Source organism: Embiotoca jacksoni, unplaced genomic scaffold, assembly GCF_022577435.1.
Source record: "Embiotoca jacksoni isolate LCO1_2020_lvr unplaced genomic scaffold, fEmbJac1.0.p SCAF_9, whole genome shotgun sequence".
NCBI lineage: Eukaryota > Metazoa > Chordata > Actinopteri > Embiotocidae > Embiotoca > Embiotoca jacksoni.
The window spans coordinates 16,275,537-16,301,975 of NW_027185447.1; the positions used below are offsets into that span (position 1 = coordinate 16,275,537).

A 26,439-nucleotide genomic window follows, 5' to 3' on the forward strand; every position below is an offset into this window, starting at 1 on the left:
CATACACTACTCCTGTCCACCAATTATCTCTCAATCCGACTATAACCCCATCCAGCAACAACTAATGAAGTAGGGAAAGAACACTCCTGCGTTATAAAAGGCATGGGGTGAGTTTAATTAAACAATGCTAATGAGCAACTAATTAAAAGCTTTCCGATCAAAACAAGCCAGTAATTACCTGGAGCAGAGATGGATAATGAGCACACTACAATCACTGGCAGACAGGCAAACCCATGGAGACCGGAGTAGATCAATTCCCTCAGTATTAATGGCCACTCTCTTTTCTCTGTCTTCCCCCCACCCCCCACTCCATGTCTTTCTCTGCTCGAACTCTTTCAATATGTCAAACCACAGAGAGGATGAGTGAGGGCTGACATGACGCCTAGAAAGAAGCTCTTGAGGAAATACTGTAGCTCGAGTGTTGACAGAGACATCAAACATGCTTTTTATGGCAATGTCACTCACTCACTGTCTCTCTCTCTTTCTCACACACACACACACCTCCTCTATTGATCCTAATCTCCTTCTCTTCTTCTCTAGTGGTTTCACTGGTTTCAGATTTTCTCTCTGAATGGCAATTAGCTGTGTGGAAGGGAACCTCTCTGGAGTGATCCTCTGTGGTGACGCAATGGTCTTTACTTTCTGGTTACACTGACAGGTAGGTGTCCGTGCTGGGTTCCTCTTCTGGCACTCCATGATTCGGCTGACAAGGTCACTTCCACAGAGACCGGAAAAGTCACCACATCTGAGCAACAGTGATTTCCACAGGAAATAAGCATGGCACACCCTATGCTGTTTCCCCATCTAGGCCAGCTTGTAAGAGAGACGGAGAAGGCAGGTAGGAATGTCAGGTGAGGGGAGGGAGGGATGAAAGAGCGGGGATGACATGAGAGTGAAATTCGACTGATAGATAAAGAAGCCCAGAGGCCTGTTTGATAAGACAGGAAGACAGAAGACGCTGATGAAAAGAAGAAAGGAGCAAGATGGGAAGACAAAAGAGCAAGGAAGCGATCAAAATGCAGTTGGACACAGGAATATGATGAATGGCCAGAAAGAATAAGGAACGACACGTGGGATATGCAGAGATAGATTCAGCCACAGAGAAGAAAGAGAGATGACTTGATGGATAGATAGCAATGCTCTCTCGGCATTTTTCTTCCTTTTGATCCTCTCTTCACAACTAAAAAGATTATCAGTTTTTCAGAAATGCCTCAGTCAACAGGGAACAGGGAGCATCATCTGTTTCCTCTTGTCTGTTTTTCCTCTGAAGCAACTAAAAGAAGGCTTTTGAGCTGTAAACCTCTATACAACTAATATGTGGGAACAGTGGTGTACTACAAAACATATATTTGTCTCGCTGAAAGGAGCCATTGTCGTGTTATTTTAAGTGACAAGAATACATGACAGCTATTAATGAAAAGAGTCAATCCATCATCCACCCTCGATGTTTAACCACTACTCTTCTACATAGAAATTCAGAATTTAACACTTCTTTAGTTACAAATATTATTGGTATCCATGATGTATTTCATGCAATTAACCATGACTTATGCACTGCAGCACAAACACATCACAAGCTAGTGGAGTTCGTAGTTCAATCCTTCTTGGGCCCCTCAAGTTAACCAGGTTGGCAGATCAAAGGACCACCTGCAGCGCCATATAACTGCAGCTCAGCTAATGCATATTACACACTATATTTGATCTTTTTAAAAAGTTTCATTAAAAGTTGCTTATTATCAATCAAGCAAAAGCATTATAATTAGTGAGATAATCAATTCAAAATAATTAATGCATGAATTCCAATATAGTTACAAGGACAGTGTCATAATTTTGTCTATTGTTCAAATTAGGCAGCCGGAGAGCATGAGAGGCATGCAAATCAGCCTGCTAATACCGAGGCCTTCTGTAGCTTTGATGAGTGTCACTGATGCAGCCAAATCAATCAAATCATACAAAGCTGCAAAGCCTCTAAATGCTGAGCTAATAGGATGGAACCAAGACTCCTTTCAAAAGACAGAAGGTCACCAAAAGATACTGTATTTCTGTTTATATATATTTTTGTATGAAGCCAAATTAAATATTTTTGGTGTAAGAGCATCTCAGACACAGTGACCTCCCAATAGATTGAAAATGTCAAATTGTTGAAGCTCTGCGGCTGCAGCAGATACTACAACCTAATCTCCCTCCAGCACATACAGTAGGTGTGTGGAGGTACAAGGTCATATTCAGACAGATATTGTTGGCAAGCCTTAAAGTTAATGACATTCTTTATGGACAGGTATTTAATGGACAATAGATTAGCATCAGTCTATTTTAATCCTAAACATGAATGTGAGTGTACGACCTACTTTCCCTATCCTTAACTGCCTGCATTAGATTTCACCAATGATACTGGAGCAACGTCTATGTTAGAGGTTTAAAGCGAAAAGGGCAAATGATCTATTCTGAGCTTGTTCCCGAGTGGATCATAGAATACACTCTCTCACTCAACCACACTCAGCACGGATTTTAATTAAAAACAGACGCTTCAAATGTGTCCTTTCCTAAACCATCCCTCCAAAAAGATGCAGAAACAAGTTAGGAAGGGTTTCACAAACAGTTAAGCACAAAGCAGTGACAGATGTTCAATTGAGCTGCTGTGTGGGCAGTTACATCTTTTCTTTCTTCACTGTAGTATTTCTATAGCAAGACAAACAGAATAGAGATAAATATTTTAGCATATACAGGTTTACACGAACAGAAATTTATAACAAATGTCTGAACAATTATACTGTACAAATTGACAAATTGGCCATGTAAATATTGTTTACAATTCCAGCATGCTAGTTATTTCCAGACCATTGTGAGGAATAATATTACACTTCAAGGTTTTCTTTTATCCTCCCCCTAGTCTGACTCGCTGGATGTAGAAAGTTGACCAGAGCCATTGGACAACTATTTCAGTCGACATTCTCGTCCCCTTTCCCTATCCATGCGTTACCTTTTTCAAATGCTCTCCTTCAACAGAAAAAAACAAAAAACTATGAAGTTTTCATGGAGATTTGAATCATGCAATAAAGAAGACTTGGTTCTTTTTGGTCTTTTAATGGCAGAGCTCACCTCCCTACATGCAAATATTCTACCAAAGCAAGTATCACGACACTATTTTGAACCGTTGTTGCATTCTGGGCCCGGCATAGGTCAAGACGACTGACTGATTGGTTTAAGAACAACAAAAAACTTGTTTTTTTTCCCCCAATACCAAAATGATATATAGGTGCAGCATGACCATTCTCCAGTTCTGCCCCAGCATGGTGGAGATAGCACTATGCAAGACTATTCTCCCTCTAAACACTGCCAGATTAATAACAGTTCATTATTTTTAATAGAATCTAATGGAGATTCAGTGTATGTCTCTGTACTTGATGTATATTGGTGACCCAGATTAGTCCATGCAGCTATAAAGGATCTCCAGAGTGGGTCTGCAGACTCTGGCAGATAGCTGCCTCAGATCACACAACATCTATCTACCTCCTCTCTCAACTACTCTCATCTCCTGTCCTCTCTTTTCCACTTTTCTCCTCTTTCTGTGAGGAAGGGGGAGAGAAGACAGATAAGGCTGCTTCCTCAGAAATTACCTATCACAGCTTGCCAATGTGTCCAGCATCGCTGTCTGAGAAAATGCTGAATTTGTCAATCCAGTTCAGCTGAAAGTGTTATGTGAGCTTAATTTTAGCTGTCATTTCAAATGAGTCAAGAACCGTAGGTGTATGAATATGAGTGCATGCTGCATAGCTAAAATGAGAAACAAATCATGCACTGTAGCTTGTTATTCACATTTTGTCGAACTGAGATTAGCTCAGAGTGAAGACCTTCACAACCTGTGATCAGAGGACATTCATCACCAGCAGCGAAAGCAGACCAAATTTGTATTAAGGTGAGATTGCTCTCTGGGTCTGTATGGCAGCCTCCCTCAGCAACCCACTACAGTAGATTTTTAACTGGTAGTTCTCCGCAGTTGTTGCTATGAGAGCCCATCATAAATTATAATAAAACAGCATGGCAAGACCCAGTGCACTGTTACCAAATATGCAGTTATAAAGCACAGACGTAATTGTGGGTATTGTGTATGTATTACTTACAGCCTGCAGGGGGTGTGGATAATCATTCTCTCTTCCTATAAGAGACCATGCACTTGAATCATAGGTCGCCATCAGCTACTCTTTTGACCCCAAATACAGATAATGAACAGCTCTGTCTCAGTATCCATCCAATATTTTTTCAAGTGATTCTTCGGGCTTCAGGGGCCTCTCGTTCACACAGGCAATTTCCGAGATGTTCAGAGGCTGTAGTTGCTCTCCTATCCGGCGTAGCCCTTACTTTGGTTGACGAAGTGTTTATAAGAAACGTCTGCCTGCTCTACTCTGTCTCTGTGTATGCCTGGGAGAGATGTAGCACTGCGGTGTTGCATTGATGTTTTATGCTCTATCTGGGACGCATCTCTTAGTAACATGCCACAGCCTAAATGGATCACCGATGAGGTGATATGATTAGAACAGATGGTTCGAGGTTCACTCGCTACCACTCAGGCTTTCTGTAAAAGCCCAGATTAAACTTGAGAGGACAAAAAATGACAAAAGGTGAAAATTGCTGAAGTGTCAACTGTCATACTGGAAACATCCATGAGTCATTTAAAAGGGTGAATCTTTTATGCAAAAATTATGCAAGTTCTCCAACAGCAGTAGGACATATTAAGCAAACTAAAATGTTTCTGAAAAGAGGTTTGGTTTTACTGATGGCTTTCTCTTTTTACTATCCTCCAAATTGGAGGATATTATTTGAAATTGCAGCCAAGAAGGAGTATTTGTAATAAATGAAATAGGTCACTGGTAGACTCAGTTTTTTTTCCTATAACAAATCAAACCTTTATGTGCATTGACTCCAACTCTGAACTAACACTGGTTACTTTTTAAGACACACATAGTGCTCCATTGAAATGATTCAGGCTAGTATCTCTCTTTATACCTGTCTGGTCTTTTGTTGGTCCAGGCTTGCGGGAAGAAATCACTAGTTTCCACTAATTACTGAGGAAAACCTCAACAATACTGACTAGGATTTGGGGTTGCACCTTCCCTTGTGGCTAAAACAGTCCATGAAAACTTAGATGTGCTGGTTGAGTGAGCAGAGTGGACAGAGTGACTAGTGTTGCATCTGGTACTACAGGACTGATTGTGACACCTGGGAAAAGGGCTATGCCGTACACATCACCCCTCTCCAATCAGGACAACATTTCTCTCATCAGATAAATTAAATATAATTCTACAATATGACCTGCCTGATTCCTAAATGTCAGGCCTGATTTGAAAATTATATGCTACTCCTAATTACGTTGATATTTCCAGGAGCAAAACAAACCTCTCTCCCTCACTATCACTTTTTTTTTTTTTACTTATTTTTACATATTAAATATTTCATTGCCTTTTTGGGAGAAGAGCACTTCCATTAGCACAGACAACACTAACATTTAAGGACTCTCCACAAACAGGTGTCCTCTCACAAACCTGAGGTACTAATGTCCTGAAGGTTAGAGAGAGTCATTAACTCAAAATTAAAACAGCAAAACACCTACAAATAAAAAGCCTGAGCAAGAGAGTAAAACTTGATGTGATCTAATGGTGCAGCCAAATGTACACCTGCCATACATCTTACAACTAAGCAGCAGTCATAGGTGGAGTAATTTGAAGGTGTTCAGTCCTCTACTAATGCAAATTTTCAACAATGCTGATAAGTACAGTCATTTAAAAACTCATTCCAAATCTTGTATTGTGTCTGAGTTACAGAGCACCCTCCAGTACTTCCACTGTACCAGGTGTGTTAGACGTTTGACCACAGGAGCCATTACCCTACAGTGTAAAAATGTCTGTGAGAGAGGAGTATTTAAGTCTTGAGGATGTGCAGTTGTGATATAAGAGTTTACCTCAGGGGTGAAGACAGCCTGTGAGCTATGTCAAATGAGTCTTCTGGCTCCAATAGGCAGCATTGGCCCTGAGGGTCCAAGAATAGGTCGCACTAAGACGTCTCACGGGACATGAAAGATCGTTCCAACATCTTAACCCACTGGGTATTACTATCATCATTAGAGATGTTTTCACAACATAGCCTTGGGATAGAATAAATGAACCTTTAGACAGAATAAATGGCTGGTCTGAAGAACGCCTTGCTTTACCACTGTAAGGGCAGAACTCCATGAGTCCCCAGCCTCCATTAGAGGAGACAATGTGATTCTCCTTTGTAACCTCCCCTCGGCCCTCTCTCAGTGTGAGATGAGTCAAGTCTTCAGCCACAGCCACCAGTCAGACAGATAGACAGCCACACTGACTGCAGCTACGATCAGACATACAGTCTGAATCAAAAAGTTGGCACGTTTGAAAGACGCTATGTCTGGAGAGAGAGCACATTAGGGCTCCAGACGGTCTGGAAGGCGAGCATGGGCTAGTCAGTCCTGATCTGAGAACCCCGACAAAGAGCCAGCAAGCGCAAGGCAGACGCAGGCATCCCATTAGCCTTTGAGTCTAAATGTCAGACTCTCCACTGGCCTAGTTCAGCAGGCTATTCCCCTCTCCCCCTGAGAACCACAGTGCAAAACTACAGACAGAAGCACAAAATATGAGTCAAATGTCATGTGAGACTATTACAATGAAGTACAGTCTTTCTTTCATTTAAGCTCACTGCTCATCCTGCAAATTCATCAATCTGAGACAATGCTGGTTGTTTCATTTGTAAAAAAAAAAAGATAAACAGTAAGTTGTCAGTTTACAAAAGAATTTAAGAAAGCAACTGTACTTAAGATAAAAACTCACTTTGTCTTTTTGATAACTAAGAGTAAGTTAACATATCTTGTATTTGTAATGTTTTTGAACTCAAACAGTTGTTTTTCGCTAATTTTGTACAGTATATGAAAGATGTTGCGATGGAGCCCTTTCTTATTATCTGTTTGTGTTCATATAAACATGTGGTGTGTACCTATGTACGAGTGCATGTGCAGGCACAGGTGTTTTTGTATTTGTTCACTGTATTCATCCTGGTTGCTGCAGCCTGGGGCCCTGACCTGAGAGCGGCCCTTGATGCGCGAGTGCTCTGTGTGACATTTCCTAGTAAAGGCCATTATAAACAAAAGCATCTCCACAAGGAGTAGCAACAGAAATTCTCTACCTCCCTCAGTGATATGATAACATTATCCTAATCTCTTCTTTGAAGATCTTTCTTACAACACAAGGAAACCCCCTGTCCCCTCTTAACAATTTTCCACACTAAAGAGTTGAGAGAATAGACGACTCAGGATTCGTGGGTCTCCTATTACTTTTCCTGTAAGCTCTATTTTCTGTACTATTAACTGGTGAATGGCTGTCCAGGCATTATGCATAGTTAAGGTTAAATAGACCTCTTAAAGAGAAAAAAAAAATCTTTTTACTTAGCTTTCAGTAAATTTCTGCATCGCTAGCCATATAAGATAAATGCCACAGTTGGTCTTTTAAGGAGCCATAACGATGGAAACAAATGTACAATGAAGAGGACAGTTTGTGAGCCAGCACACAACTGTGGACCAATTTATACACTCTAAATATGGCAACAGAAGTTAAGTGGTGCCAAAAGACCCACACGGCATGCGACTGGCATGCAAAGCACTCGCTCTCTTTCTCTCTGTCTCTGCACTAATTGCGTGCGTGCTGTTGAAGCAGGCATAAGTATACTCAAGCCAATTTATTGGACAATACAATCGCTTGAATAACATCTGCATTGTAGTGCCTGCCCCAATCCATGCCTTGCTCTCTTTCACTGAAGCACTCTTTTTCCATCACTTATTAGGAAAAACTATTGGCTTAATTTTGAAGGCCCCAATTACCTGTGCAGTTTTGTATTTATAGCCTAAAATACTATCATCCTCCTCTTTTCTCAAACGTGTCTCTGTCATACATACATTCATTTATTACAGAAATACCTACGGAATTTGTCAGTAAAATAAATAATTAAAGACTACTGCTGGCTAATGCATTTGCCATGGCAACACATCCCTCGTTAGGTTTCCATCCACCATCAGGAAGGGCAAAAGGAGTTGGAGTCAACTTCCATCGTAGTTCTCAGAGGCCATCCATTGCCTTCTATCTTATCTCATCCTCTCCCAAACAGCAATTAGCTAACCCAGGCACCGCGGCCTAAATCACATCCAGCATCTCACTCTGGCCTCAGTTCATCATCCCATTACACACATTCCATGCAACTAACCTCCTTTTTATGATGTGCTCTCCCCCCACACACACACCCCCCCCCACACACACACACACACACTACTGTGGTTGCTTGGGTTTGAGGCAAACCTATACCCATCAAATGTGCTCTGCAGTGCAATGTGAAGGTTAAACATCACCGAAGGGAGTCTGGGTTTGCGAACAACTAGCAATCCCCCATTAAGACGCCAGTGCGGCCACTGTGGTTTTAGCTTTAGCACAGTTAATGGTAACATTTTCTCTCCATTTAAGCAGCGCTGGGATGCAGTTACAGTACATGCGGCCGTAACGAGGCTGAGTGGGGCCATTTTTAAAGACATAAACAGATACAAAACTGATTGTTAGCACTTTAAGTCTGCACAGACGAATAACTTTAAATGTCTAAAATCCATTTTAGATGACATTGCAATTTTACCGAGATGCCTTCAAGCTGTTGTTGTTTGGAAATAAGATTAAGCTGCTGTTAGCAACTTTAAATAGACTGCATGATTCAAATTAAAAACAGAAATGCATACATGGAAATTAAATAACAGTCTTAAGTTCAATTACCCCTGGGAATGAGAGGAGGAAACAATAACCACACATAAACAGCAAGAGACAGAGGCACCGTGAGAGTAAAAGAGAGACAAAGAACAAACTGAGACTGATAACAAAAAAAAATGCAGGATGCTGGTTTAGTGGTGGCTGCGATGTCACCAGGGAATTCACACAATTGTTGACTTCCATGTAGAGAGAGACAATGAGTTCAGCTTCATTGACTTCTACAAATGCAGTGAAGCACGGTAATTACCATGGCTCAGACAGAGGAGGCACTGCCATCACACACACTCAGATGTATGAAAACCAACACATATTAAGGCGGACACATGTTAACTTTAACTAAAACTTAACTAATACGGGCACAAAGGAACATATACAGAAACAAAGCTCCGATTATTCTTTAGACCGAGAAGCAGAGGAGTAGCAGAAGTAGTTGCAAGTGTAAGTGATCGATGCGTATAAACAATATCACAGACAAATGTGCAACAGAAGAAGAACACATAGAGGAAAACGTATGAAAAAATGAGGCATGAGAATCCCCGAACAATCTAATCTGTCCTTGAGTGCCCTCCTACTGCAGCATTGTTCTGTCAGAGCCAGATAAGTTGGGAGGCGCTGCAGTGAGTGAACAGAGGAGAGGAGAGAAAAGAGAAAATCAATGATAAGAGTCTCCACTTGCCACAGTAAAGGACTGAGGTGTGTGTGTGTGTGTGTGTGTGTGTGTGTGTGTGTGTGTGTGTGTGTGTGTGTGTGTGTGTGTGTGCGTGCGTGCGTGCGTGCGTGCGTGCGTGCGTGCGTGCGTGCGTGCGCGTGCGTGTTTGGGGGATGGCGGTATCTGACTTGCATTGACACCCCAGTGTGGGTAGGAGCACTGTTTCATCTGTGCAACAACAACTGATCCAAAAACAATCATAATGTCACTACACAATGCTCAATTTTGTAAACATGTCTTGACTTTCCTTAATGTTCAAACACACATTTTAAGTCCAGGGGAAGTTTTCTCTGCGGCCGTGTACGGGGTGACAGAAAAGGAACCCATTTCTTTAAGTCCAAGATATGCAAATCCCTTTTCCCCTGATGATGACATGAGAATACGTTATGCTTAATGTGCAGACGTGCCATCAGATAGGTGTAATATATACAACCTCTTTGTCTTCCACCTCAGGTCGCCCCATTGAGGGCCTGCTTAATTCATTAAACACTATCTAAGCGGTTGAACTGATGGACTTCTATTATTCAAAAAGTTTCAGAGCGAGTTCTCCAATACAATTACCTCTGAGCACTGGTATCTAAATCAAAGTTAAATATTTAGAAAATCTTCCTAAATCCGCTAGAGGGATGGGGCTGGATGTTTTACGTGTTCATTTCCAAGATAAATCTGACTGCAAATAGATAAGGAAGAAAATAATTTGCTGTGTGTCTGTTCGGAATTTCCTGAGCGCCGTGGTGTTCCCTGGCCAAACATTCGGCGGTTAGAAAAGAAAGCACGCAAATACATGGTCATATTCACACACACACACACACACACACACACACACACACACACACACACACACACACCAGGACCTGATGGTGGACTTACAACACAACAGAGACTCCTTGTGTGCAACAGGAACTGGACGAAGGCAATCAGTGAATCTGTTGGTGAAAGGGGCCAATTCTGTTAATGGGTAATAGTCCTCAACTCTCCGGACATAGAGGAAATTAAAAAAATATTCTGGGAAAATTGATGGGGAACTGAGGACAATCACTAATCGATTCCTTCAATCAATAATGCTAATTGCCACGCAGTTCTTTACTTTAGTCAGCTGGGAAGCTGTTGATAGCTTCTGCACGATTTGTGGGTGCTGCCATTGAGTGCAAACCAAAATTACCCACCCGGTGGACAATGAGGTTAGACTTCTTCCCAACAGGATACGACTGAGAAGTGCTACCCTTCACAGAAACATCAACACACAAACCTCCTTCAACTGATAGAACTAATGACTAGTTTGTTAGCTGAAGAATTAGTGTGCAACATACTGTAAAAGTCATCTATCTATCTGTCTGTCTGTCCATCTAGCTATCTATCTAGCTATCTATAACATTCACAGACATGTACACATTAATAGCTACATGTTCTGTAAAGTGGAAGGAATTTCTTTGTTTTTTTTGGCATAGATTAGTGCTTCAGCTGCGAGGAAAGGACAGCCCAATTTGTCAAGAGAGTGCATGGAGCTAATCACATCAAAAGAACTGCTACCCAGGCTAATATAAGCCCATGAGCAGGACGCCTCATTCATTAGTCTGCATCTGCAGGACAAATCACTCCATTGCTGACATACAAAAGCAACACACACGCAAGCAAGAACCATGCAGGGAAACTTGTAGCGGCCGACCGCCGTGAGATAAACAACAACAGAAAAATCATCTGATTTGATGGATTTGATGTGACATCACATTTAACTTTCTGAATTGTTTTCTGTGCAACTGCTCTCACCTTAAATCTCATGCATGGTAAAATGGAGCTGCAATGCACACTGCAGCAATCGTGTGTATGCAAATTTGTGTGCTTCAAAGAAAAATGGCTTTTCTCCATGGTTCCATTTAGAGGACCTTAGCCTCTACTCTGCTTGAGTGGAAAATGTGTCTCAAATGGATGAAAGATGTGTCCTCTTCTCTATGCATCTATGAAGAATATTCTACCTCCTTAGCTATAACGGAACTGAGTTGTGCCCTTCAATGCAGTATCATTTGTCTCTATTTTCTCCGTCCAGTGGTTATCACATCCGACTCAGCGTTTCTGCCCACCCTCCTCTGAGAACACAAACCCTCCTCCACGGTGTTTCTGGACAGATTACAGTTAAGGTAGTCGACCAGAGCTATTGAAATTCCTGGACTAAAATGTTGCCAGCTTTCGAGGTGGGAACCAAACCACTAGGATAATTATTGACTTAACAGTCATTGTACTGCAACATGTCAACCGCTATACCATTACTTTATAGTTGAAGACAGCAAGAAGCTATGGAAACGTCTTTTATTTTGAATATTTAACATCTTTATGAGTTCCTTCAACTCAAAAATGTTTTTTACTTTAAGAAAATGTCAATTTTGTTTTTACTCAGCTCACAAAATACATGGCTGGCATGTACAGTGTTTACATACAAAATAAGGTGGTTGTGAGTAATGAGAATCTATGTTAAGTTATATGAAGCTTTTTTGAAGCTAATTCAGACTCATACATGTTGCTTGTCACACTGCTGAGATGATGTTATTATGTTCTGCCTCTGTTCCGTAAAACCTTTTCATCATAGATAGCATAGTGTTGTTGTTGTGAGGTTCTGTAACATTGAGAGGCCAAGTCTTTTATCACCGTCCCAATGAGTGTCTTTATTGTGCATTTCTGTTTCATTCTCTTCTGTTGTTTTCATTTGGTGGAAGGGAAAACAAACTTTCTCAAGTTCAATCTTCATCAACCAGCGCCCTCAATTTGACACACATATGCATTTGCACCAGTTTGCACGCAAACAGACAAAAGCACACACTGATGTAAAAAAGAAACAAACAAAGAACACATTCCTGATTCCAAAGCCATTTTCTTAAAACACAACAGGAACTGTCAAATTGCTGTCGCAAAACTTTGTGATTTAACAAACTATGAATAATTTGTGCATAAATTAAGTGAGGGGATAATGAGAAATGCCACGCTTCTGTGATGAGAGGAAATGGAACACAGCAGTGGCCAATCAACTCATGAAGATTGGAAAAAGAATCAACAACCTCACCTGACATAAGAAACATACCGGGATAAAAAAAAAAACCTGACTGGAGAGTCAATAAGCTTTCATGGCTCTGGTGTCTGACCAGCTGTAAATGAAGGGGCAGGGTCTTCTGTGTGCACACGCGGAGATGAGCCGCAAAAGATAAGATGCACTGCCTCCTTAGCTGTCTCTAGCTGCGGGGGATTCTGTTTCTCTGTTCTCTCCCGAGCTTTGAACCTCTAATTCCTCTGATCTGTCATCTATCTCTCGCCTCCCATGCTGTCCAGTGCACGTCTGCTCATGTGACAGCACTGCAGCCAACACACAGTGGGAAAGGTGGCCTGGCCTGTCTTTTGGAACAAGGAGGCTGTGTTAATGTGAATTTATTAAAAAAAAATATTTTCTGATGCGACAGTTAAATATCAGTTGGCTGCTGTGCAAGGCGTGTCAGTTTGTCCAGATTAGTCAAAGCTACACACATCTAAAGCGCATGCATTTATAAACAACACAAGTCAGATGTTTCGCACCGGGGTGTGCTGACATTTTCTTACAGAGTGCCTTTTCATTTACCACTGCGCACAGCTATTAGGGCTGCCAAATACTTTATCATATGGAAGCCATTGGCCACAAGAAGCTGAAGGATCAACACTGCTGAGAGTTCAGGGGGTCCAGATTGTGTTAGGTGCTGGTGGTCGATCAGCACTGTCCCTGAAATGCACTCGCTGAAAACACTCAGACAATATTACATGAATCTCTTTTTGCTCCCATGCCCTCTCCCCATCTCCCAATCTTTCTTTCTCTCCCCTACAGCCCGGGGGTGTCTGCCTGGGAGGCACGTCAGCATGTATCTCCCTACGGTCTGTCTCTTTGCCATCGTGGCAAATCAATTCTTAATAAACCATCTGAAGGCTTCCTCTGCTATACCTTTCATTTCCCCTCCTCAAAGCTGCAGGGCAAATTAGCCTGCCAAGAGGATGATAGGGAGCAAGCGGCAGAAGAAAGCAACAGCGACGAGGAAGAAAAAAAAAAAAAAAAAAACGACCCAACACCTACAATTAAATTAACAAATCACTGTTCTTAATTAATCAGGGAATTACAAGCAGAACTGTGGGTTTGAAACGTGACTGACATGGCTAGTGCTCCCTGCATCTGCTTTTGTTAGTGCTGCCGGGGTGGGAAAGCAGAGAGAGGTAAAGGAGGAGAGGAAAGGCAGATGAAAGCTTAATAAAAACTCTCCGCAGAGCCCCCTGAGCAGAATAGCGAGGCTGTTATATCTACTCCTCCTCCCTGCCTCTCTTTCGTTTCCTCTTCCTTCCACTCTCTTATATCCTTGTCATTCCTCCCTCACCTACGTTTACTCCCCTCCCACTTCAACTATCTCAATCCCTCGCCTTTTCCCCCTTTACCCGCGCACTGCCCCTCTCCCCCCCCCCTCGACTTTTGCTGGTTGTGGAACCTATGTTTGCTAATGAGGTGTGGGATTGACAGCTGGATTACACCATTGCTTTGTAACCCTTTCATTTCTCTGTTTAGGATAATCACCCCCCCAGACCGGGACTTTGTCTCCTGCCTCTAGGGACAGTGAACAATGTATGTGCATGCTTGTGTGTGTAAGGTGCGTGCATGTGAAATATTTAATTGTGTGACTAAAATTTCCCAAAGCCGAGTCCATAAGAGGGCAATAAAACCTTCATTATCTCCACTGTGCACTGAAGCCACCAATACGCCAATCATCACGCAAGACCACCGACATTTAGCATAGCCCATAAATCCTTGAATAGTACAGAGTGAACCAGACTCCCTTTACATCCATGTCTAAACTAAGCGGAGAAAGTCGTCCTGCCTGCAGCTCCTCATCCCCCTCTACCTTAGAGATGAGCAAACATTGTCTTCACTTGAGCGTGGCTGCTCCTCTAGCCCTTCATTCCACTACCCCTCCACTGTTTCTCCCTCCCTCCCTCCCCTTCTTTCCCCCCCACTCCCTCACAGGCGCTTGTTCCCTCGGCGGCCACAGGATTCACTTTGTTTTTGATCATTCTCAGACTCAGAGCTGGACGACTTATCTGCTACTCTACATTCTCCCAGGCCCAAAGGAGCAAAGCAAGGCCTTTTATTACCGTCGCTCTTTGCCTCCTCCTCTGATGTGCTGAAAAAGACAAAAGTCAGATAGGGGGAAGGAGAAGAAGGAGATTCTGACCCGTGTGCTTTTTAAAAGTGTGCTATTCCCAAGGTTTAAAACAACTCGCTCACTTATCATGTGGTTTGACCAATAGTGATACAAGGGGTTTATTAACCTTACAAACAGAAAAATTCTGCATTGGCACATACCAATCTTCAGCATTCAGCTCATGGTTAAGAGTTGTAAAGAATATCAGTAAACACTTAATTATAGTTCTCTACAGCAGTCATCCTCTGTATTTTAGAGTATGTATGTATGTAGCCTTCATGTTGAAATTAACAACAGGTTAAGTTGAATATTCTGCATGCCTCTGATTCTTCATGTTCTGAAAGGATGCAAGACCTCCAAATATCAAGCCACAGAGTGAATCTAACAAAGAAATTAGTGTTCACAACCAGACTGTGAAAAAGCAGCCTCCCACTGATCAATTGTTTGGCACAAAAAAATTGTCCCACCCAAGTGAAATTGTCTTTTTACAGCACCTCACTGTGTTTTAAATAACCAGACTGCAGTGGCCACTGGAGTAGAAATGCAAAATAGACTCACTGGAGTGCAATGTAACCCTAAATTCAACAGCCATCATCAGTTTATAATGGCACGTATTAATTGCTTAGTGCAGTGCAAATGTTGCCCGAGTAATTGAGTATGTAAAAGTTATGATGCCTTAGCTGTGGCCAGAGGCACCGTGTTTATGGGCTGTCCATACAAATGTACATCCAACTCTTCTTAATGTGGTTTGTCAGGAACACCTTGAGGCACTTTCTTCAAATTTGGCACAAACGTTCACATGAACTCAAAGATGAACTGATTCAATTTTGGCAGCAGAGGGTCAAAGGTCAAGGCCACTGTAACTTCATGTCCATCCCATTCTTTTGAAGGCAATCTCAGGAAGGCCTTGAGGGACTTTCTTCAAATCTGCCACAAATGTTCACTTTGACTCGAGGATGACCCGATCTGACTTTCGTGGTCAAAGGTCAAAGGTGACTTCACAAAACAGGGTTTTTTTTTGGCCATAACAACTTTTGGCTGGAGGGAAAGTCAAGAATTCATACGTTCATTATGACAAAATTGAACTCAAATAACGTATAGGATGAAATGGTAAACTAATGAAATTTTACATCGAAAATGTAAAAGGTCATCTTCTCTGTGACATAATAAGGTTATGCAAAAACACATTTCTGGCCATTATTTAAGACCATAACTTAACCATTTGTTCAGATACTGAATTGGTGACCCTCCAAAATAGCCAATTGTAGTTTGTTCCATCAAAATTTGCATGTGCAGGCAGGGACTTATTCTTAGTGATAATGCTTTATGAGCATAATAAAACAGTTTAAATTTGGATGCGTTTACAACTTACATATTGGCATATTTTGTAAGTGTTTTAGAATAGCAATGGTTCCTTTCAGATTCTGTTATATTGAGATTATATCACAGCTGAAAGGCATTGAACAACCTCCTTGGCTGTTATGTAATCACAATATCAAAGCCTGTCGTGCACTATTGCTTAATTAAATGATATCATACTTCAAGTACATTAAATATGCTTACCATAAAATGTAGTATAACAAGTAGTCAATTAATAATTAGTCTAAGAAATTATTTGACAATCACTTAATCTTTCTAACCAAATATCAAGCGCATTTTTTTTGTTTCAACCCTCTAAAATACTTCTGTTTAATTTAGAAATGTCATATCTTTAGTTTGTAGTGATTTCAATAAATCAGCTCACTTGGTATTGGTTTAATTTAAAGATAAAATATATTTGTAAATTAGAAAAAATATTAACTGACAGATTCTTACCCCTTGTGAGTCTTTGAGCAAAAATGTAACATTGAACTACAATCTCAATGGAGTGCTGATCTACTCAGCTAACGCTGCCCTACAGCACAGGGAGGTATAAGAATTCCCCCTTTGGGGAAATCAATAAAGTCTGTCAAAAAGCCAACATCTACCTTGACATGAATCAACAGACACTGTCTGCAAAGACCAGGGCTCCTGTGGAAGCGCCTTTGTTAGCCCTCTATTAGCTTTTAGCCTGTTGAATGGCGTAGGCGCAGACACCATGGGACTCATCATTGTCTTCTGATTAATTAACATTACTGGCACTCTGTTTGTCGACCCTCAACTCCTCTTTCCTTTTCTCCCTCTGTCCCCTGTGTTCCTGCACAGCTTCCTTGTTCAGGGGCGATGATTCTACTGTGTGCTGAACTTAAGAACTTAATGGGGAACATTCACATGAAGTTCAGGACACAATTAGTGATTACCAGACAGCCATGTCTTCAGAGGGCTTCCATCCTTCGTTTCATCCTCCCTTAACAAAGACAAGGGATCTTCAAGCAAAGGGAATAGCATATGAGGCTGTAATGCTCTTGGATTTGTCCTGCTTACAGAGAGATCATATATTTCTGCTGTTGATGAGAAAAGTGTGAGAAATGGACAGAAGTCTCATTAATTAAAAATAATGATCTGATCTCAGTTTGGCGAAACTCAGCAAAGAGGAGCGCTAATGGAGTGCTGGGTTAGAGGTGAGAACACTGAACCCCTTTTCTTATTATTTTTTATACCACTGTTATGAGGCGTTTTCATGACAATGGCTGTAAATGAGATTTTACTCCAATCCTCCTTAATTATGTTTTGTTACAAGAAACTAGAGTTAAAGATTTTTGAGAAGGGGAGAAATATTTAAAGTGAGCTCATGCATTTTTGATTTGCTCAGTGCTTAAAGAGTAATAGAAATTAAAAAAAATTAAACAGTACGACAAAAGTAGCTTCAGCTGCAAAATGGTGTCACCCTTAACTCTTCCTTTCAACCGCACGCTGACAAAATAAAAAGTGATGGAGCCATGATAGCCGACTAATCACTTTTTTCTAGTTTCTCACTGAATCAATTAGGCTGTAATTAAAATGCTGCAATAGACAAACAGAGGCAGTGGAGGAGTTAGGAGTGAGTGGGCAGGAAGAAGTCACCATGGTGTCTGGGCCCAGGCCAAAGCTATACTGGAGTAGTGGGCGGCCTGGGAGGGGAAATCTGGATCCCATTTGTTTCATAGTGCCATAATGGGTTTCTGTGTTTCCTTGTGTATGCTTGCATGAATGTTCTATAACAGTAAGCAGCACCATATGATGCTTCAGGGAACGGAGCCTTATCTTATACTTCCTCTTCAACCCTGTTGAGAGGAAACTGTCTCTCTCCCCTCAACTCCAGCCGCTATTTCAGCCTCCTTCCGACAGTAGCCAAGCTGAAGGACATGGTCGGTGTGACTCTCAAGCAAAGAGGAAACAGCCTTGTAGGCTTATCATTATCCTGCTGGTGTAATCCCTGTCCACCACGTCCCGGCAAAGGAAGAGCCCTGGGAGCGCCTTGCATCGCGCTTGCTCTCCATGAAAAAAAATAGTCCACCAAAGACAACAGGGACACCTTACAACAGCCGCTCTGCAGTCTTACTCTGACACCACCACCGCCCAAAAAAATACAATTCTCAACGTCAGACCAAATGTGCGTGTGTGTGTGTGTGTGTGTGTGTGTGTGTGTGTGTGTGTATATATGAGAGCGAGAACGAGAGAGAGAGAGAGAGAGAGCTAGTAGTGTCCCCTTGTCATCCGACAGCCTTCAGAGCCCATACACACCATCTGTGCATTAAAGAGCTAGAGTCCAACCAAAGTATTTAAACGGGTTTAATGTCTTCAGAAGGGCCATAACCTTGGTCCTGTAGAACCCCAGAAGGCCCATCATGCCAAGGCAGGAGGTCTCTTAATGTAGCAAGCAGATGACAAGGATGCAGAGTTCACACACGCCACAGAGTAACTCAATCTGCAGGAAGTCTCCTGCATTTTTTTCATGCGCCCTCTCTGTTCTCTTTCTTCCCTGTCTCCATACGTCCCTCCTCTCTAAACAAAGGGAAAAGATGTCAAAAATCCAATTAAAAAATAATGGCCTCCACCTGTTTTGTTTCTTTTCCTCATTCTCTCCTGCTTGCCTTTCTAATGGCCAGCTTGGAAAAAACCTGGAGGTTGCCTATGCACAGAGCACCAGTCAACGACCTCGGAGCACGTCGTAAATTTAACCACTTAATGCACACACCAAGCATACAAAAGCACATAACTATTCTACAGCATGGGCTCCCAAGCCTAATAATATTATTCAAAAGGCACTCTTGTAGAAGTTCCTCCCCCCCCTCGACCTTACCTCCTTCTTTATGTCATAGACTACTCATGTCTAGACCCTGACAGGGAAAGAAGTGTTCAACCATGTGGCAAAATCATCTTTACAAGGCTCTCTGGAAAATCCACGCAAAAGTCTTTACAACTATTGAACCCATACATCATGCATAAGGTTACACGTTAAGTAAATATATGTCAACTGGTATTTGTGACAGCTCACTGAGGTCACATTAGCCTTTGGCCTTAAGAGCATAAAGCAGCACCGAACTGTATCTGCATATCTGCAGCCTCTTCTCCGCTTCACAAGACATCCAACAAATGTCAGCCTTGTGCATTTCTGTAATTAATAACTGCTGACAACAGATGTGTCTGCTCCTGTCTCTATGACTGAATATCCTCACAAAAAAATAACCATAAACCATGTAATGGTTCAAACAGATGGCGGGGACCGAATCAGGATTTGTCATTATTTTGCATTATAACAGAGATTAGTTTGTTATATGGGGAGGAAGCTGCAAAGAATCACTGAAAATCAAAGTGAGATAATACATCATACAAATTTGAATAAGGTAAGATACCATGATCCAAAACTAATAAGGGCAGAGGGAAAACAATTAATGATTTAAGCAGTAGTAGAAAGAAACAAAGGGGGCAACATTTTAACAATGTCTAGTCTCCATGAGGACGCCTTTCTGCTATCAACCCAGATAACACTGCAGGCTGCATGTCATGAGATTTGGGGGAAAAGGTAAACAGGAAATCAAAACAATCTAATTCTGTTTGAGGGTGAAAGGAGAAAGAGAACGGATGTATTGTCCATCCCTGTGGAGCACGTGAAAAGAAATGGTATCTTTTATTCAGGATCCCTGGTGTCACTCCTTCCAAGCTGTCCCCACATAATCAGCACTTTAAAACACTGAAGAGTGTGTGAGCTCTGATTTTGATAGGAAGGGATGGAAATTTCACTGTCGTTCTTAGCGTATAATCAAAACCTATGGGAGAGGATCCTGTAAGGTTATTCGTGATGGTGAGTCATTTCTTCATATGAAAATGGTTCTATGCAGTAAACTGGGGGTGAAATTGATACTTGCTGTATATCAACTCCTTCACTTCAAGTTGAAAAATGATGTTTCACAATACAAAGCCTATAGCAAAGTAACAGTCCTGGCTATTGGATTTTGAAAAATCACCTAAAACCTCATAGGAAGGCTTCACCAACCAAAGCAAGTGAGACTCATCACCCAGGGCCTTCTGCACGCATGCTGGAAGAGATTTTTGGAAATATTATCCTAGAGAAAATTACAGCTCTGAACAATTTGTTTTATTCAGAATGTAAAAATCTCTCATGCATTTCTCCTGGTTTCTGTCTGTTCTCCAACTAGGCAAAAGACAGAATATGCCAGAATAATGTGATAGAAACAAGGTGGGACTGAAGGGGGAGAGAAGGGAGCTGGGTCAAAGGGGCAAGGCATAGATTTACATGGCAACAACTGCACAGTGAATGTGAGCATATTAAGGCATGCCATAGACATTGAGAGTATCTGTATGTGTGAAGAAAGTTTGTATAAGTCTGTGTGTGTGTGTGTGTGTGTGCGTGTGAAGGTGAGCGAAAGAGAAAGAGTGCTTAGTGCATCAGAAAATGTATTTATGAGCACAATAGCAACCCTGAGCCTGACCGGGAGGGTTAAAGACAGTTATGGTCACCTCAACACAGATAATCTGGCCATTCAATGTGGCTGATGAGTTACCGGAGGGGTCTCATTTTCGATGTGGAACCAAGCATAAGAGGAGTTTCTAAAAACAAAAGTGATGACTTCAGGGAAAAAATCTCCAGCTTGTGCTGAGAAGCTGTACTTAATATCAGCATCCTTAAAACTCAGGTACTATCCAAAAGAAGCTCTCTCTCATCTCTCTCTTTTGTCTCTCTCTCTCTCTCTCTCTCTCTCTCTCTCTCTCTCTCTCTCTCGCTCTCTCTGTCGCTCGCTCTCTCTCGCTCTCAGACAAACACACAGTTGGAAAAACACAACCACAGTCACACATACAAAAAGTAAGGGCTGCCCAAAACCACCAGTAACCCAAACAAAGTCCAAGGTCAGCAGAGTGGGCTCACTGAGCTGTAACCACCATGCCTGGCTTTCATTACCAGGAACAGAATCAGCAGAGGGATGGAGGGACACATGGGATGAGGTTACGTTTGCTGGCTCTGTTTATCTGTGTGAGTCTGGCCAGGTTCCAACTCACAGTCTCTGGTCTGTCCGATACAAAACACTCCAAATATCGGGACAGCATTTATGATCCAGAAAGCAGACCTTCAAATTATTCTAACAACTGACTGTTTTTTCTACACGACTGAAAAAGAATATGAACTTATTCAGTGAAGATTATGTTCAGATAGGTTATGCTGATTTTACAGGAGAGAAAAAAAGTTACGAGTGTGACTTGTGTGTACAAGTGTGTGTTTGTGTCGGTCAGCCGATGCACAATTATCACTCTTTAAAATCCACTATTTCTTTTTTTAGCCAATTTGTTGCTAAAATGTCAAAGGAGAAAAAACTCATCTTTTATATTAAATCTCATCCACCATTATCAGTCTTCAAGATGCTGTAAGATGTGCATGTCAAATGTTAAAATAACCATCAAAACAGCCACTTACAATCCAGTGTTCTCCTCTACCAGCACAAAAGTGTCCTGCTTTGTGTTTGCTTCAGTCATTAACTTTTCTAACTGGCAGGGGTTTTCTGGATAAATAGCAAGCAAATCAATTTCCACAGCTGGAGAAATGCAGTGAGCAGAATTTATACTATAAATGTTTACTGGACAGGCTGTGCTGCTTATCAGTGAAAACCCTCAGTTGGCCACAACATGCAGAATGTTTAGAAAGTGATCTAAATGAGCATCATTGTTCATTCAAAGAGGATCAATCAAGAACAAAGTCGTGAGAAACAGTCAATGACTCATCAGAAGGCTGAAAATGTAAAATGACTACTGACCACATTAGAGAAGCAAAAGGAAATTATGAAAACATGACGAGATGCTTTTTACTGAAAGATGCAATGCCACAAAGAAAAGGGGAAATGAAAAACTATTTTACATTCTTAAGGCCAAAAAAGTGGTTCCAGAAAAATTGCAAGATGACTTTGCTAAGAGACTTGGCTGTGACTTTGTCATCATGTTTGCTGGGATGGGTTCAAAAACAAAATCTTGCTTTTTGATTTTTAGGCAATTTAGTCCATCGGAGAGAGTCAAAATTATAAAATGTGAAACAAAACACCCTCGCCCCTCTCTCTGCTGACCTCCTGCCTAGACCCAGGCATCCTCCCCATCATGCCCAAGGTCCTAGTTCTGTCCTTCCCATTATTCCCCCCAGTGGCTAACATGAGTATATATATATAATATATATGTGTGTGTGTGTGTGTGTGTGTGTGTGTGTGTGTGTGTGTGTGTGTGTGTGTGTGTGTGTGCATGAGTGGGTGTCATTACTCCTGCCCCCATCTGACTGTTTTGGGTTAAACAATGTTATTATTAAAGCCTTTCCAGACCCGCTTGTAGCCTCCCTACAGTGACACCCTTACCAACTATAAATCAACTGCCTGAGCCCTGTAAATCACATAGGATGTGTGTGTGTGTGTGTGTGTGTGTGTGTGTGTGTGTGTGTGTGTGTGTGTGTGTGTGTGTGTGTGTGTGTATTTGTCTGGATGCGTGTCTTGCTTAGCCACTGCAGCTGTGTTTTAAACACATATGAAGACGATATTGCAGCATTGAGTGTGACACAGCAAAGACGGGCACATGTTACAATAGCAAGATTTTTTTTCAAGCAAGGCAGACATAACAAATGATAAATGTTAAATCAAAGCATGTGCTGTGATTTTGATGTGAGGGAATGCTGAAAATTAATTACAAGTTTGGAATTTATGAGCAGAGACACTCGTGGTTTATTAGTGGGTTAGGTTTGAAGGTGACTTCAATTTGGCTTACTTTAGAAGTTTGCAGTAAAAACACACTGCAGCAGCATGGTGGTGTGCTAAAATGAATTCCTAATACTGAAAACAACCATGTCAGACCACTAAAGATTAGCTTATTTGCAAGGGGAGACACAGACAATTTCATCTCCCGGAGACCAAACTAGATAAATAATGCTCTCTGAAATAAATGGCTCCTGTGCAGCAGTGATGGCTCATTCTGTGATTGTTTGTGATTGTGTTGACACCCCCTGCTGGGCTGAAGACATCACTACCACACCGAGAGCAAGCTCACTACCACTGACAATGTCACACATCCAATCTCACTTCGAGCCAGAATACAATCCACTGAAGTAAATGAAACACTGAAATCAAACTGATACTTTCCTCCAGTTTTTTATCACTCCAGCAATAAAGACACGCATATAAAAACATAAGATGAATTAACCCCCCAAAAATATGCTGTATTGTACCGTATATCTTAAGTGTAAAATAAGTGTGTGCGTGCATGCGTGCGTGTATACGCGCACACTCAGGAGAGAGAGTCTAGACAGCTGTATCCCCGCCAGGTCTCTCACGGCTAAGGAGAGTGAGAAATATATACCGCGCAGCTGCCGAAGACACAGTCGACCCACAAAAGAGCTATTGTGCGCCCACAGCAAAACAATACAGCTTAGCTGAGCAATGAGAAAAAAAACACTGGGATCAATAGAGAATTGCAATTAGCCCACATTGGCAGGAGCAGTGCCAGATTAGACACAGGATGTCGATTCCATTTCCTGCACTATCGGGCCCTCAAAACTTGGTTGGCTCGTTGTGTAATTGGAGCAACACACATCGCACTGGGTAAGACACTGTAGTGTGAAGGTGATAGTTAGTGAAATTATTGTAATGAAGATGGAGATAATGATAATAATATTGAAGAGGTTGAGCAATGTCAAAATATAAAATAAGTTCTAGTATATCAATACAGAAAGAAACAGAAAAGCATTTGGAGCAAAAATAACAGGCAGGTGTTGTATCCACAAACATTTCTGCTAAAAAAATTCAAAACATATTTGTGTGGAACTTTGTCTGGAGCCTCAGTCATTTTTTACTACACCAGACTACACATCAGACCAGTGTAATTAATTTACCTCACTGAGTTGCTCCTGTTTACAGTATTTTGATGTCTTGCTCAGCCTCCAAAAACATTGAATTTAATCTTGAAATGTTTCAATTTTTACATCCATTTTCCAGATGCACAAGTCCTTTAAGGCTTTAATATGAACCCCGCAGGCTCTGGCACGGAAGGAAACACGTCGCGCACAGATTCCCTTTCAGTGGCCGTAGCGCAGAGAGGGAGATCTTTTCCTCACACTGCACGCAGTCGTGACAAAATGTAAAATAACTGACTCGCCAATTAAAGGGCTTACCTTTAAGTATGCCCTGGCCTTGCATTATATCCCTTGAAATCAGCACAGAGTAGAAGCTTTGAGAGAAGCCAGGTCGGCAGGGACCTTTGGAAGCATGCTCCCCATTATTCCTCTGGAAGGAAGAAAATACAATGTAAGACATCGATAAACATGGATTCCATTGATTTCTTTCTTCTCTTTGGCCCTGCGCCTTGGAGAAAAGCAGCATACAGAGCAGCAGTTAGCAGAAATGTATTCAACAGGTTTATCAACTATATGCTCCTGGGTAGGCCCGCTGCTGATTAAATACTCACACAATCCAATGTGTGTGATAAAATGTGCTGTGTTACTCGCTCCATAAAGAAACCAGCCCAAATCAAATGAAGACAGATTTAGTTGTAAGTATTGAGCTCAGGGTAAAGTGAGACTGAGACGCACACACACAGGCACAAACTTATACACACACAATAAACCTGCATGAATGCAGCATAATTTTCCATCCTTACTATAGGTGCAGGCCTGTGGAAGAACTGAGCAGTGAGTGTGTGTGTGTACACTACTCAAACGGTCTGCAGACAACTTTCCCACACAACATTTAGTGCTCCCTGTTGGTTAAATTGAACGGTCTGACCTTCTTCAGCCACAACAGACACGCAAGTGGCTGCGCGCGCGCACACACACACACACGCACGCACACACACACACACACACACACTGGTACCAAGACCGTCCGGACTGAAATGAAGAGGGGGAATAACACACTGGACCCCCTGCTCTTGACAGGGAATACCGCACGAGTAAAATATCGTTGTCATTTTCCAACATATATAATATGAGAAAGACGCTTCTGTCACGGAGAGAAAGATTCAGGGGCTACTTGGATCGCCGTTAGGAGAAGCCCACCCGCGCCGAGTTAATTTCAGGTTTTATTGATTAAATCACGAGAAATGGCTGAAAAGCACGTTTCAGCTTCAAAGTTTAACTTTCTGTAGGATATTGCTTTTGGGTCCGAGAAGACTTTTGGGGGAAGCTACAGCTGAAATAAGCGAGACGACTAAATTAGTTTGAGACAGAGGATCACCCTGACTGATTAAAACGCACCGTAATTTTACTTATGCAGTATATTGCAGCCCAGCGATGAACAGGCAGCAGTCTGGAGAAAACCTGGGGATCAGACTGAGGGGTCTTCAAGTCTTACTTTGTCTTTATTTTTATTTATTTTTTTTGTCTTACACATTGAAAATTCATTAGGGAACCAATTAGCGTACTTGCGGGTAAATACGGACCAGCGCTCCGCTGCTGCTGCTGCAGCCCCTCTACACGACTGCATGACTTTATTAAAGCGTATGTGCTGTATCGCAAGCTGTACTCTAAAACGATCATTCTTACCCAGAATGTGTCCAGAAGAAGGGCTGCTGTCAGGACCAGAGCGAAGTCAGTTCTCATCGTGGCGAGCAAGCGAGTCAAGGCTGCCTGGACAAGGAACCAGAAAGAGGGTCGGTTGGTAATTCTTCTCCAGTAATTGTTTAATTCCCCCCTTTCTTGGTCAGACTGTTCGCTACGTCCCTCCTTGCGCTCCGTGAGTGTGCTGCAGCTCTGCCCCGAGTTTCCCCGGCTCTCTCATCTGCAGGTGAGCGCTTCGCTCAGCACCACGGCGCAGCCAGCGTCACTCTCCAACCCCTCCTATCACCCGGTGCAGGAAAACTCCACACACGCACTTAAAGAAACACTCGTTGGAGCTCCGGATCAAACACCGCTGACGTCTCTCCGAGGACCCCACTATTTTAATCCCTCTGCTACAGCGAACTGAAAGGCTCCGCAGTTTTATGGTTACAAAGGAAAGGGTCTGCAAGCCACGATCCGAGTGCCTGTGCCCGAGTGTATGGCAAACTCATTAACCATTAGACATCAAACTTCCTTTTTACAAGCATGCAGTTTCGACACATGGTCATTATTAGATTTCAACAGTAAATTCATTGAACAGAAGTACGCAGCTCCATTTTTTTTTTCTTTTAATATTTGCCTTCCATTATTGTGATTTAAAAATCCCACAGGATTATCTTTGGATAAACTAACACAACCAACAAGTAGGCTGCACCTCACGTAGCATATGACCTCGAGCATCAGCACGACAGAACATATTTAGAAATGTGTGTTAGTAATATTTCAACAACATCAACAATGAATATGACATATCTA

General features: G+C 41.9%; 1 protein-coding gene across 1 annotated transcript in view; it reads right to left on the minus strand.

Moving 5' to 3' along the window:
- Positions 1–26,016, minus strand: part of LOC138192818 (cadherin-4-like) — a 219,985-nt gene extending 193,969 nt beyond the window's left edge. The window contains exons 1-2 of the mRNA XM_069140497.1: positions 25,630–26,016; positions 24,262–24,373 (exon numbers count right to left, since the gene is read on the minus strand). Of these exons, the coding sequence (XP_068996598.1) occupies positions 24,262–24,373; positions 25,630–25,686 (169 nt within the window). The 5' untranslated portion in view covers positions 25,687–26,016. The remainder of the gene's footprint in view (positions 1–24,261; positions 24,374–25,629) is intronic.
- Positions 26,017–26,439: the final 423 nt, after the last annotated feature.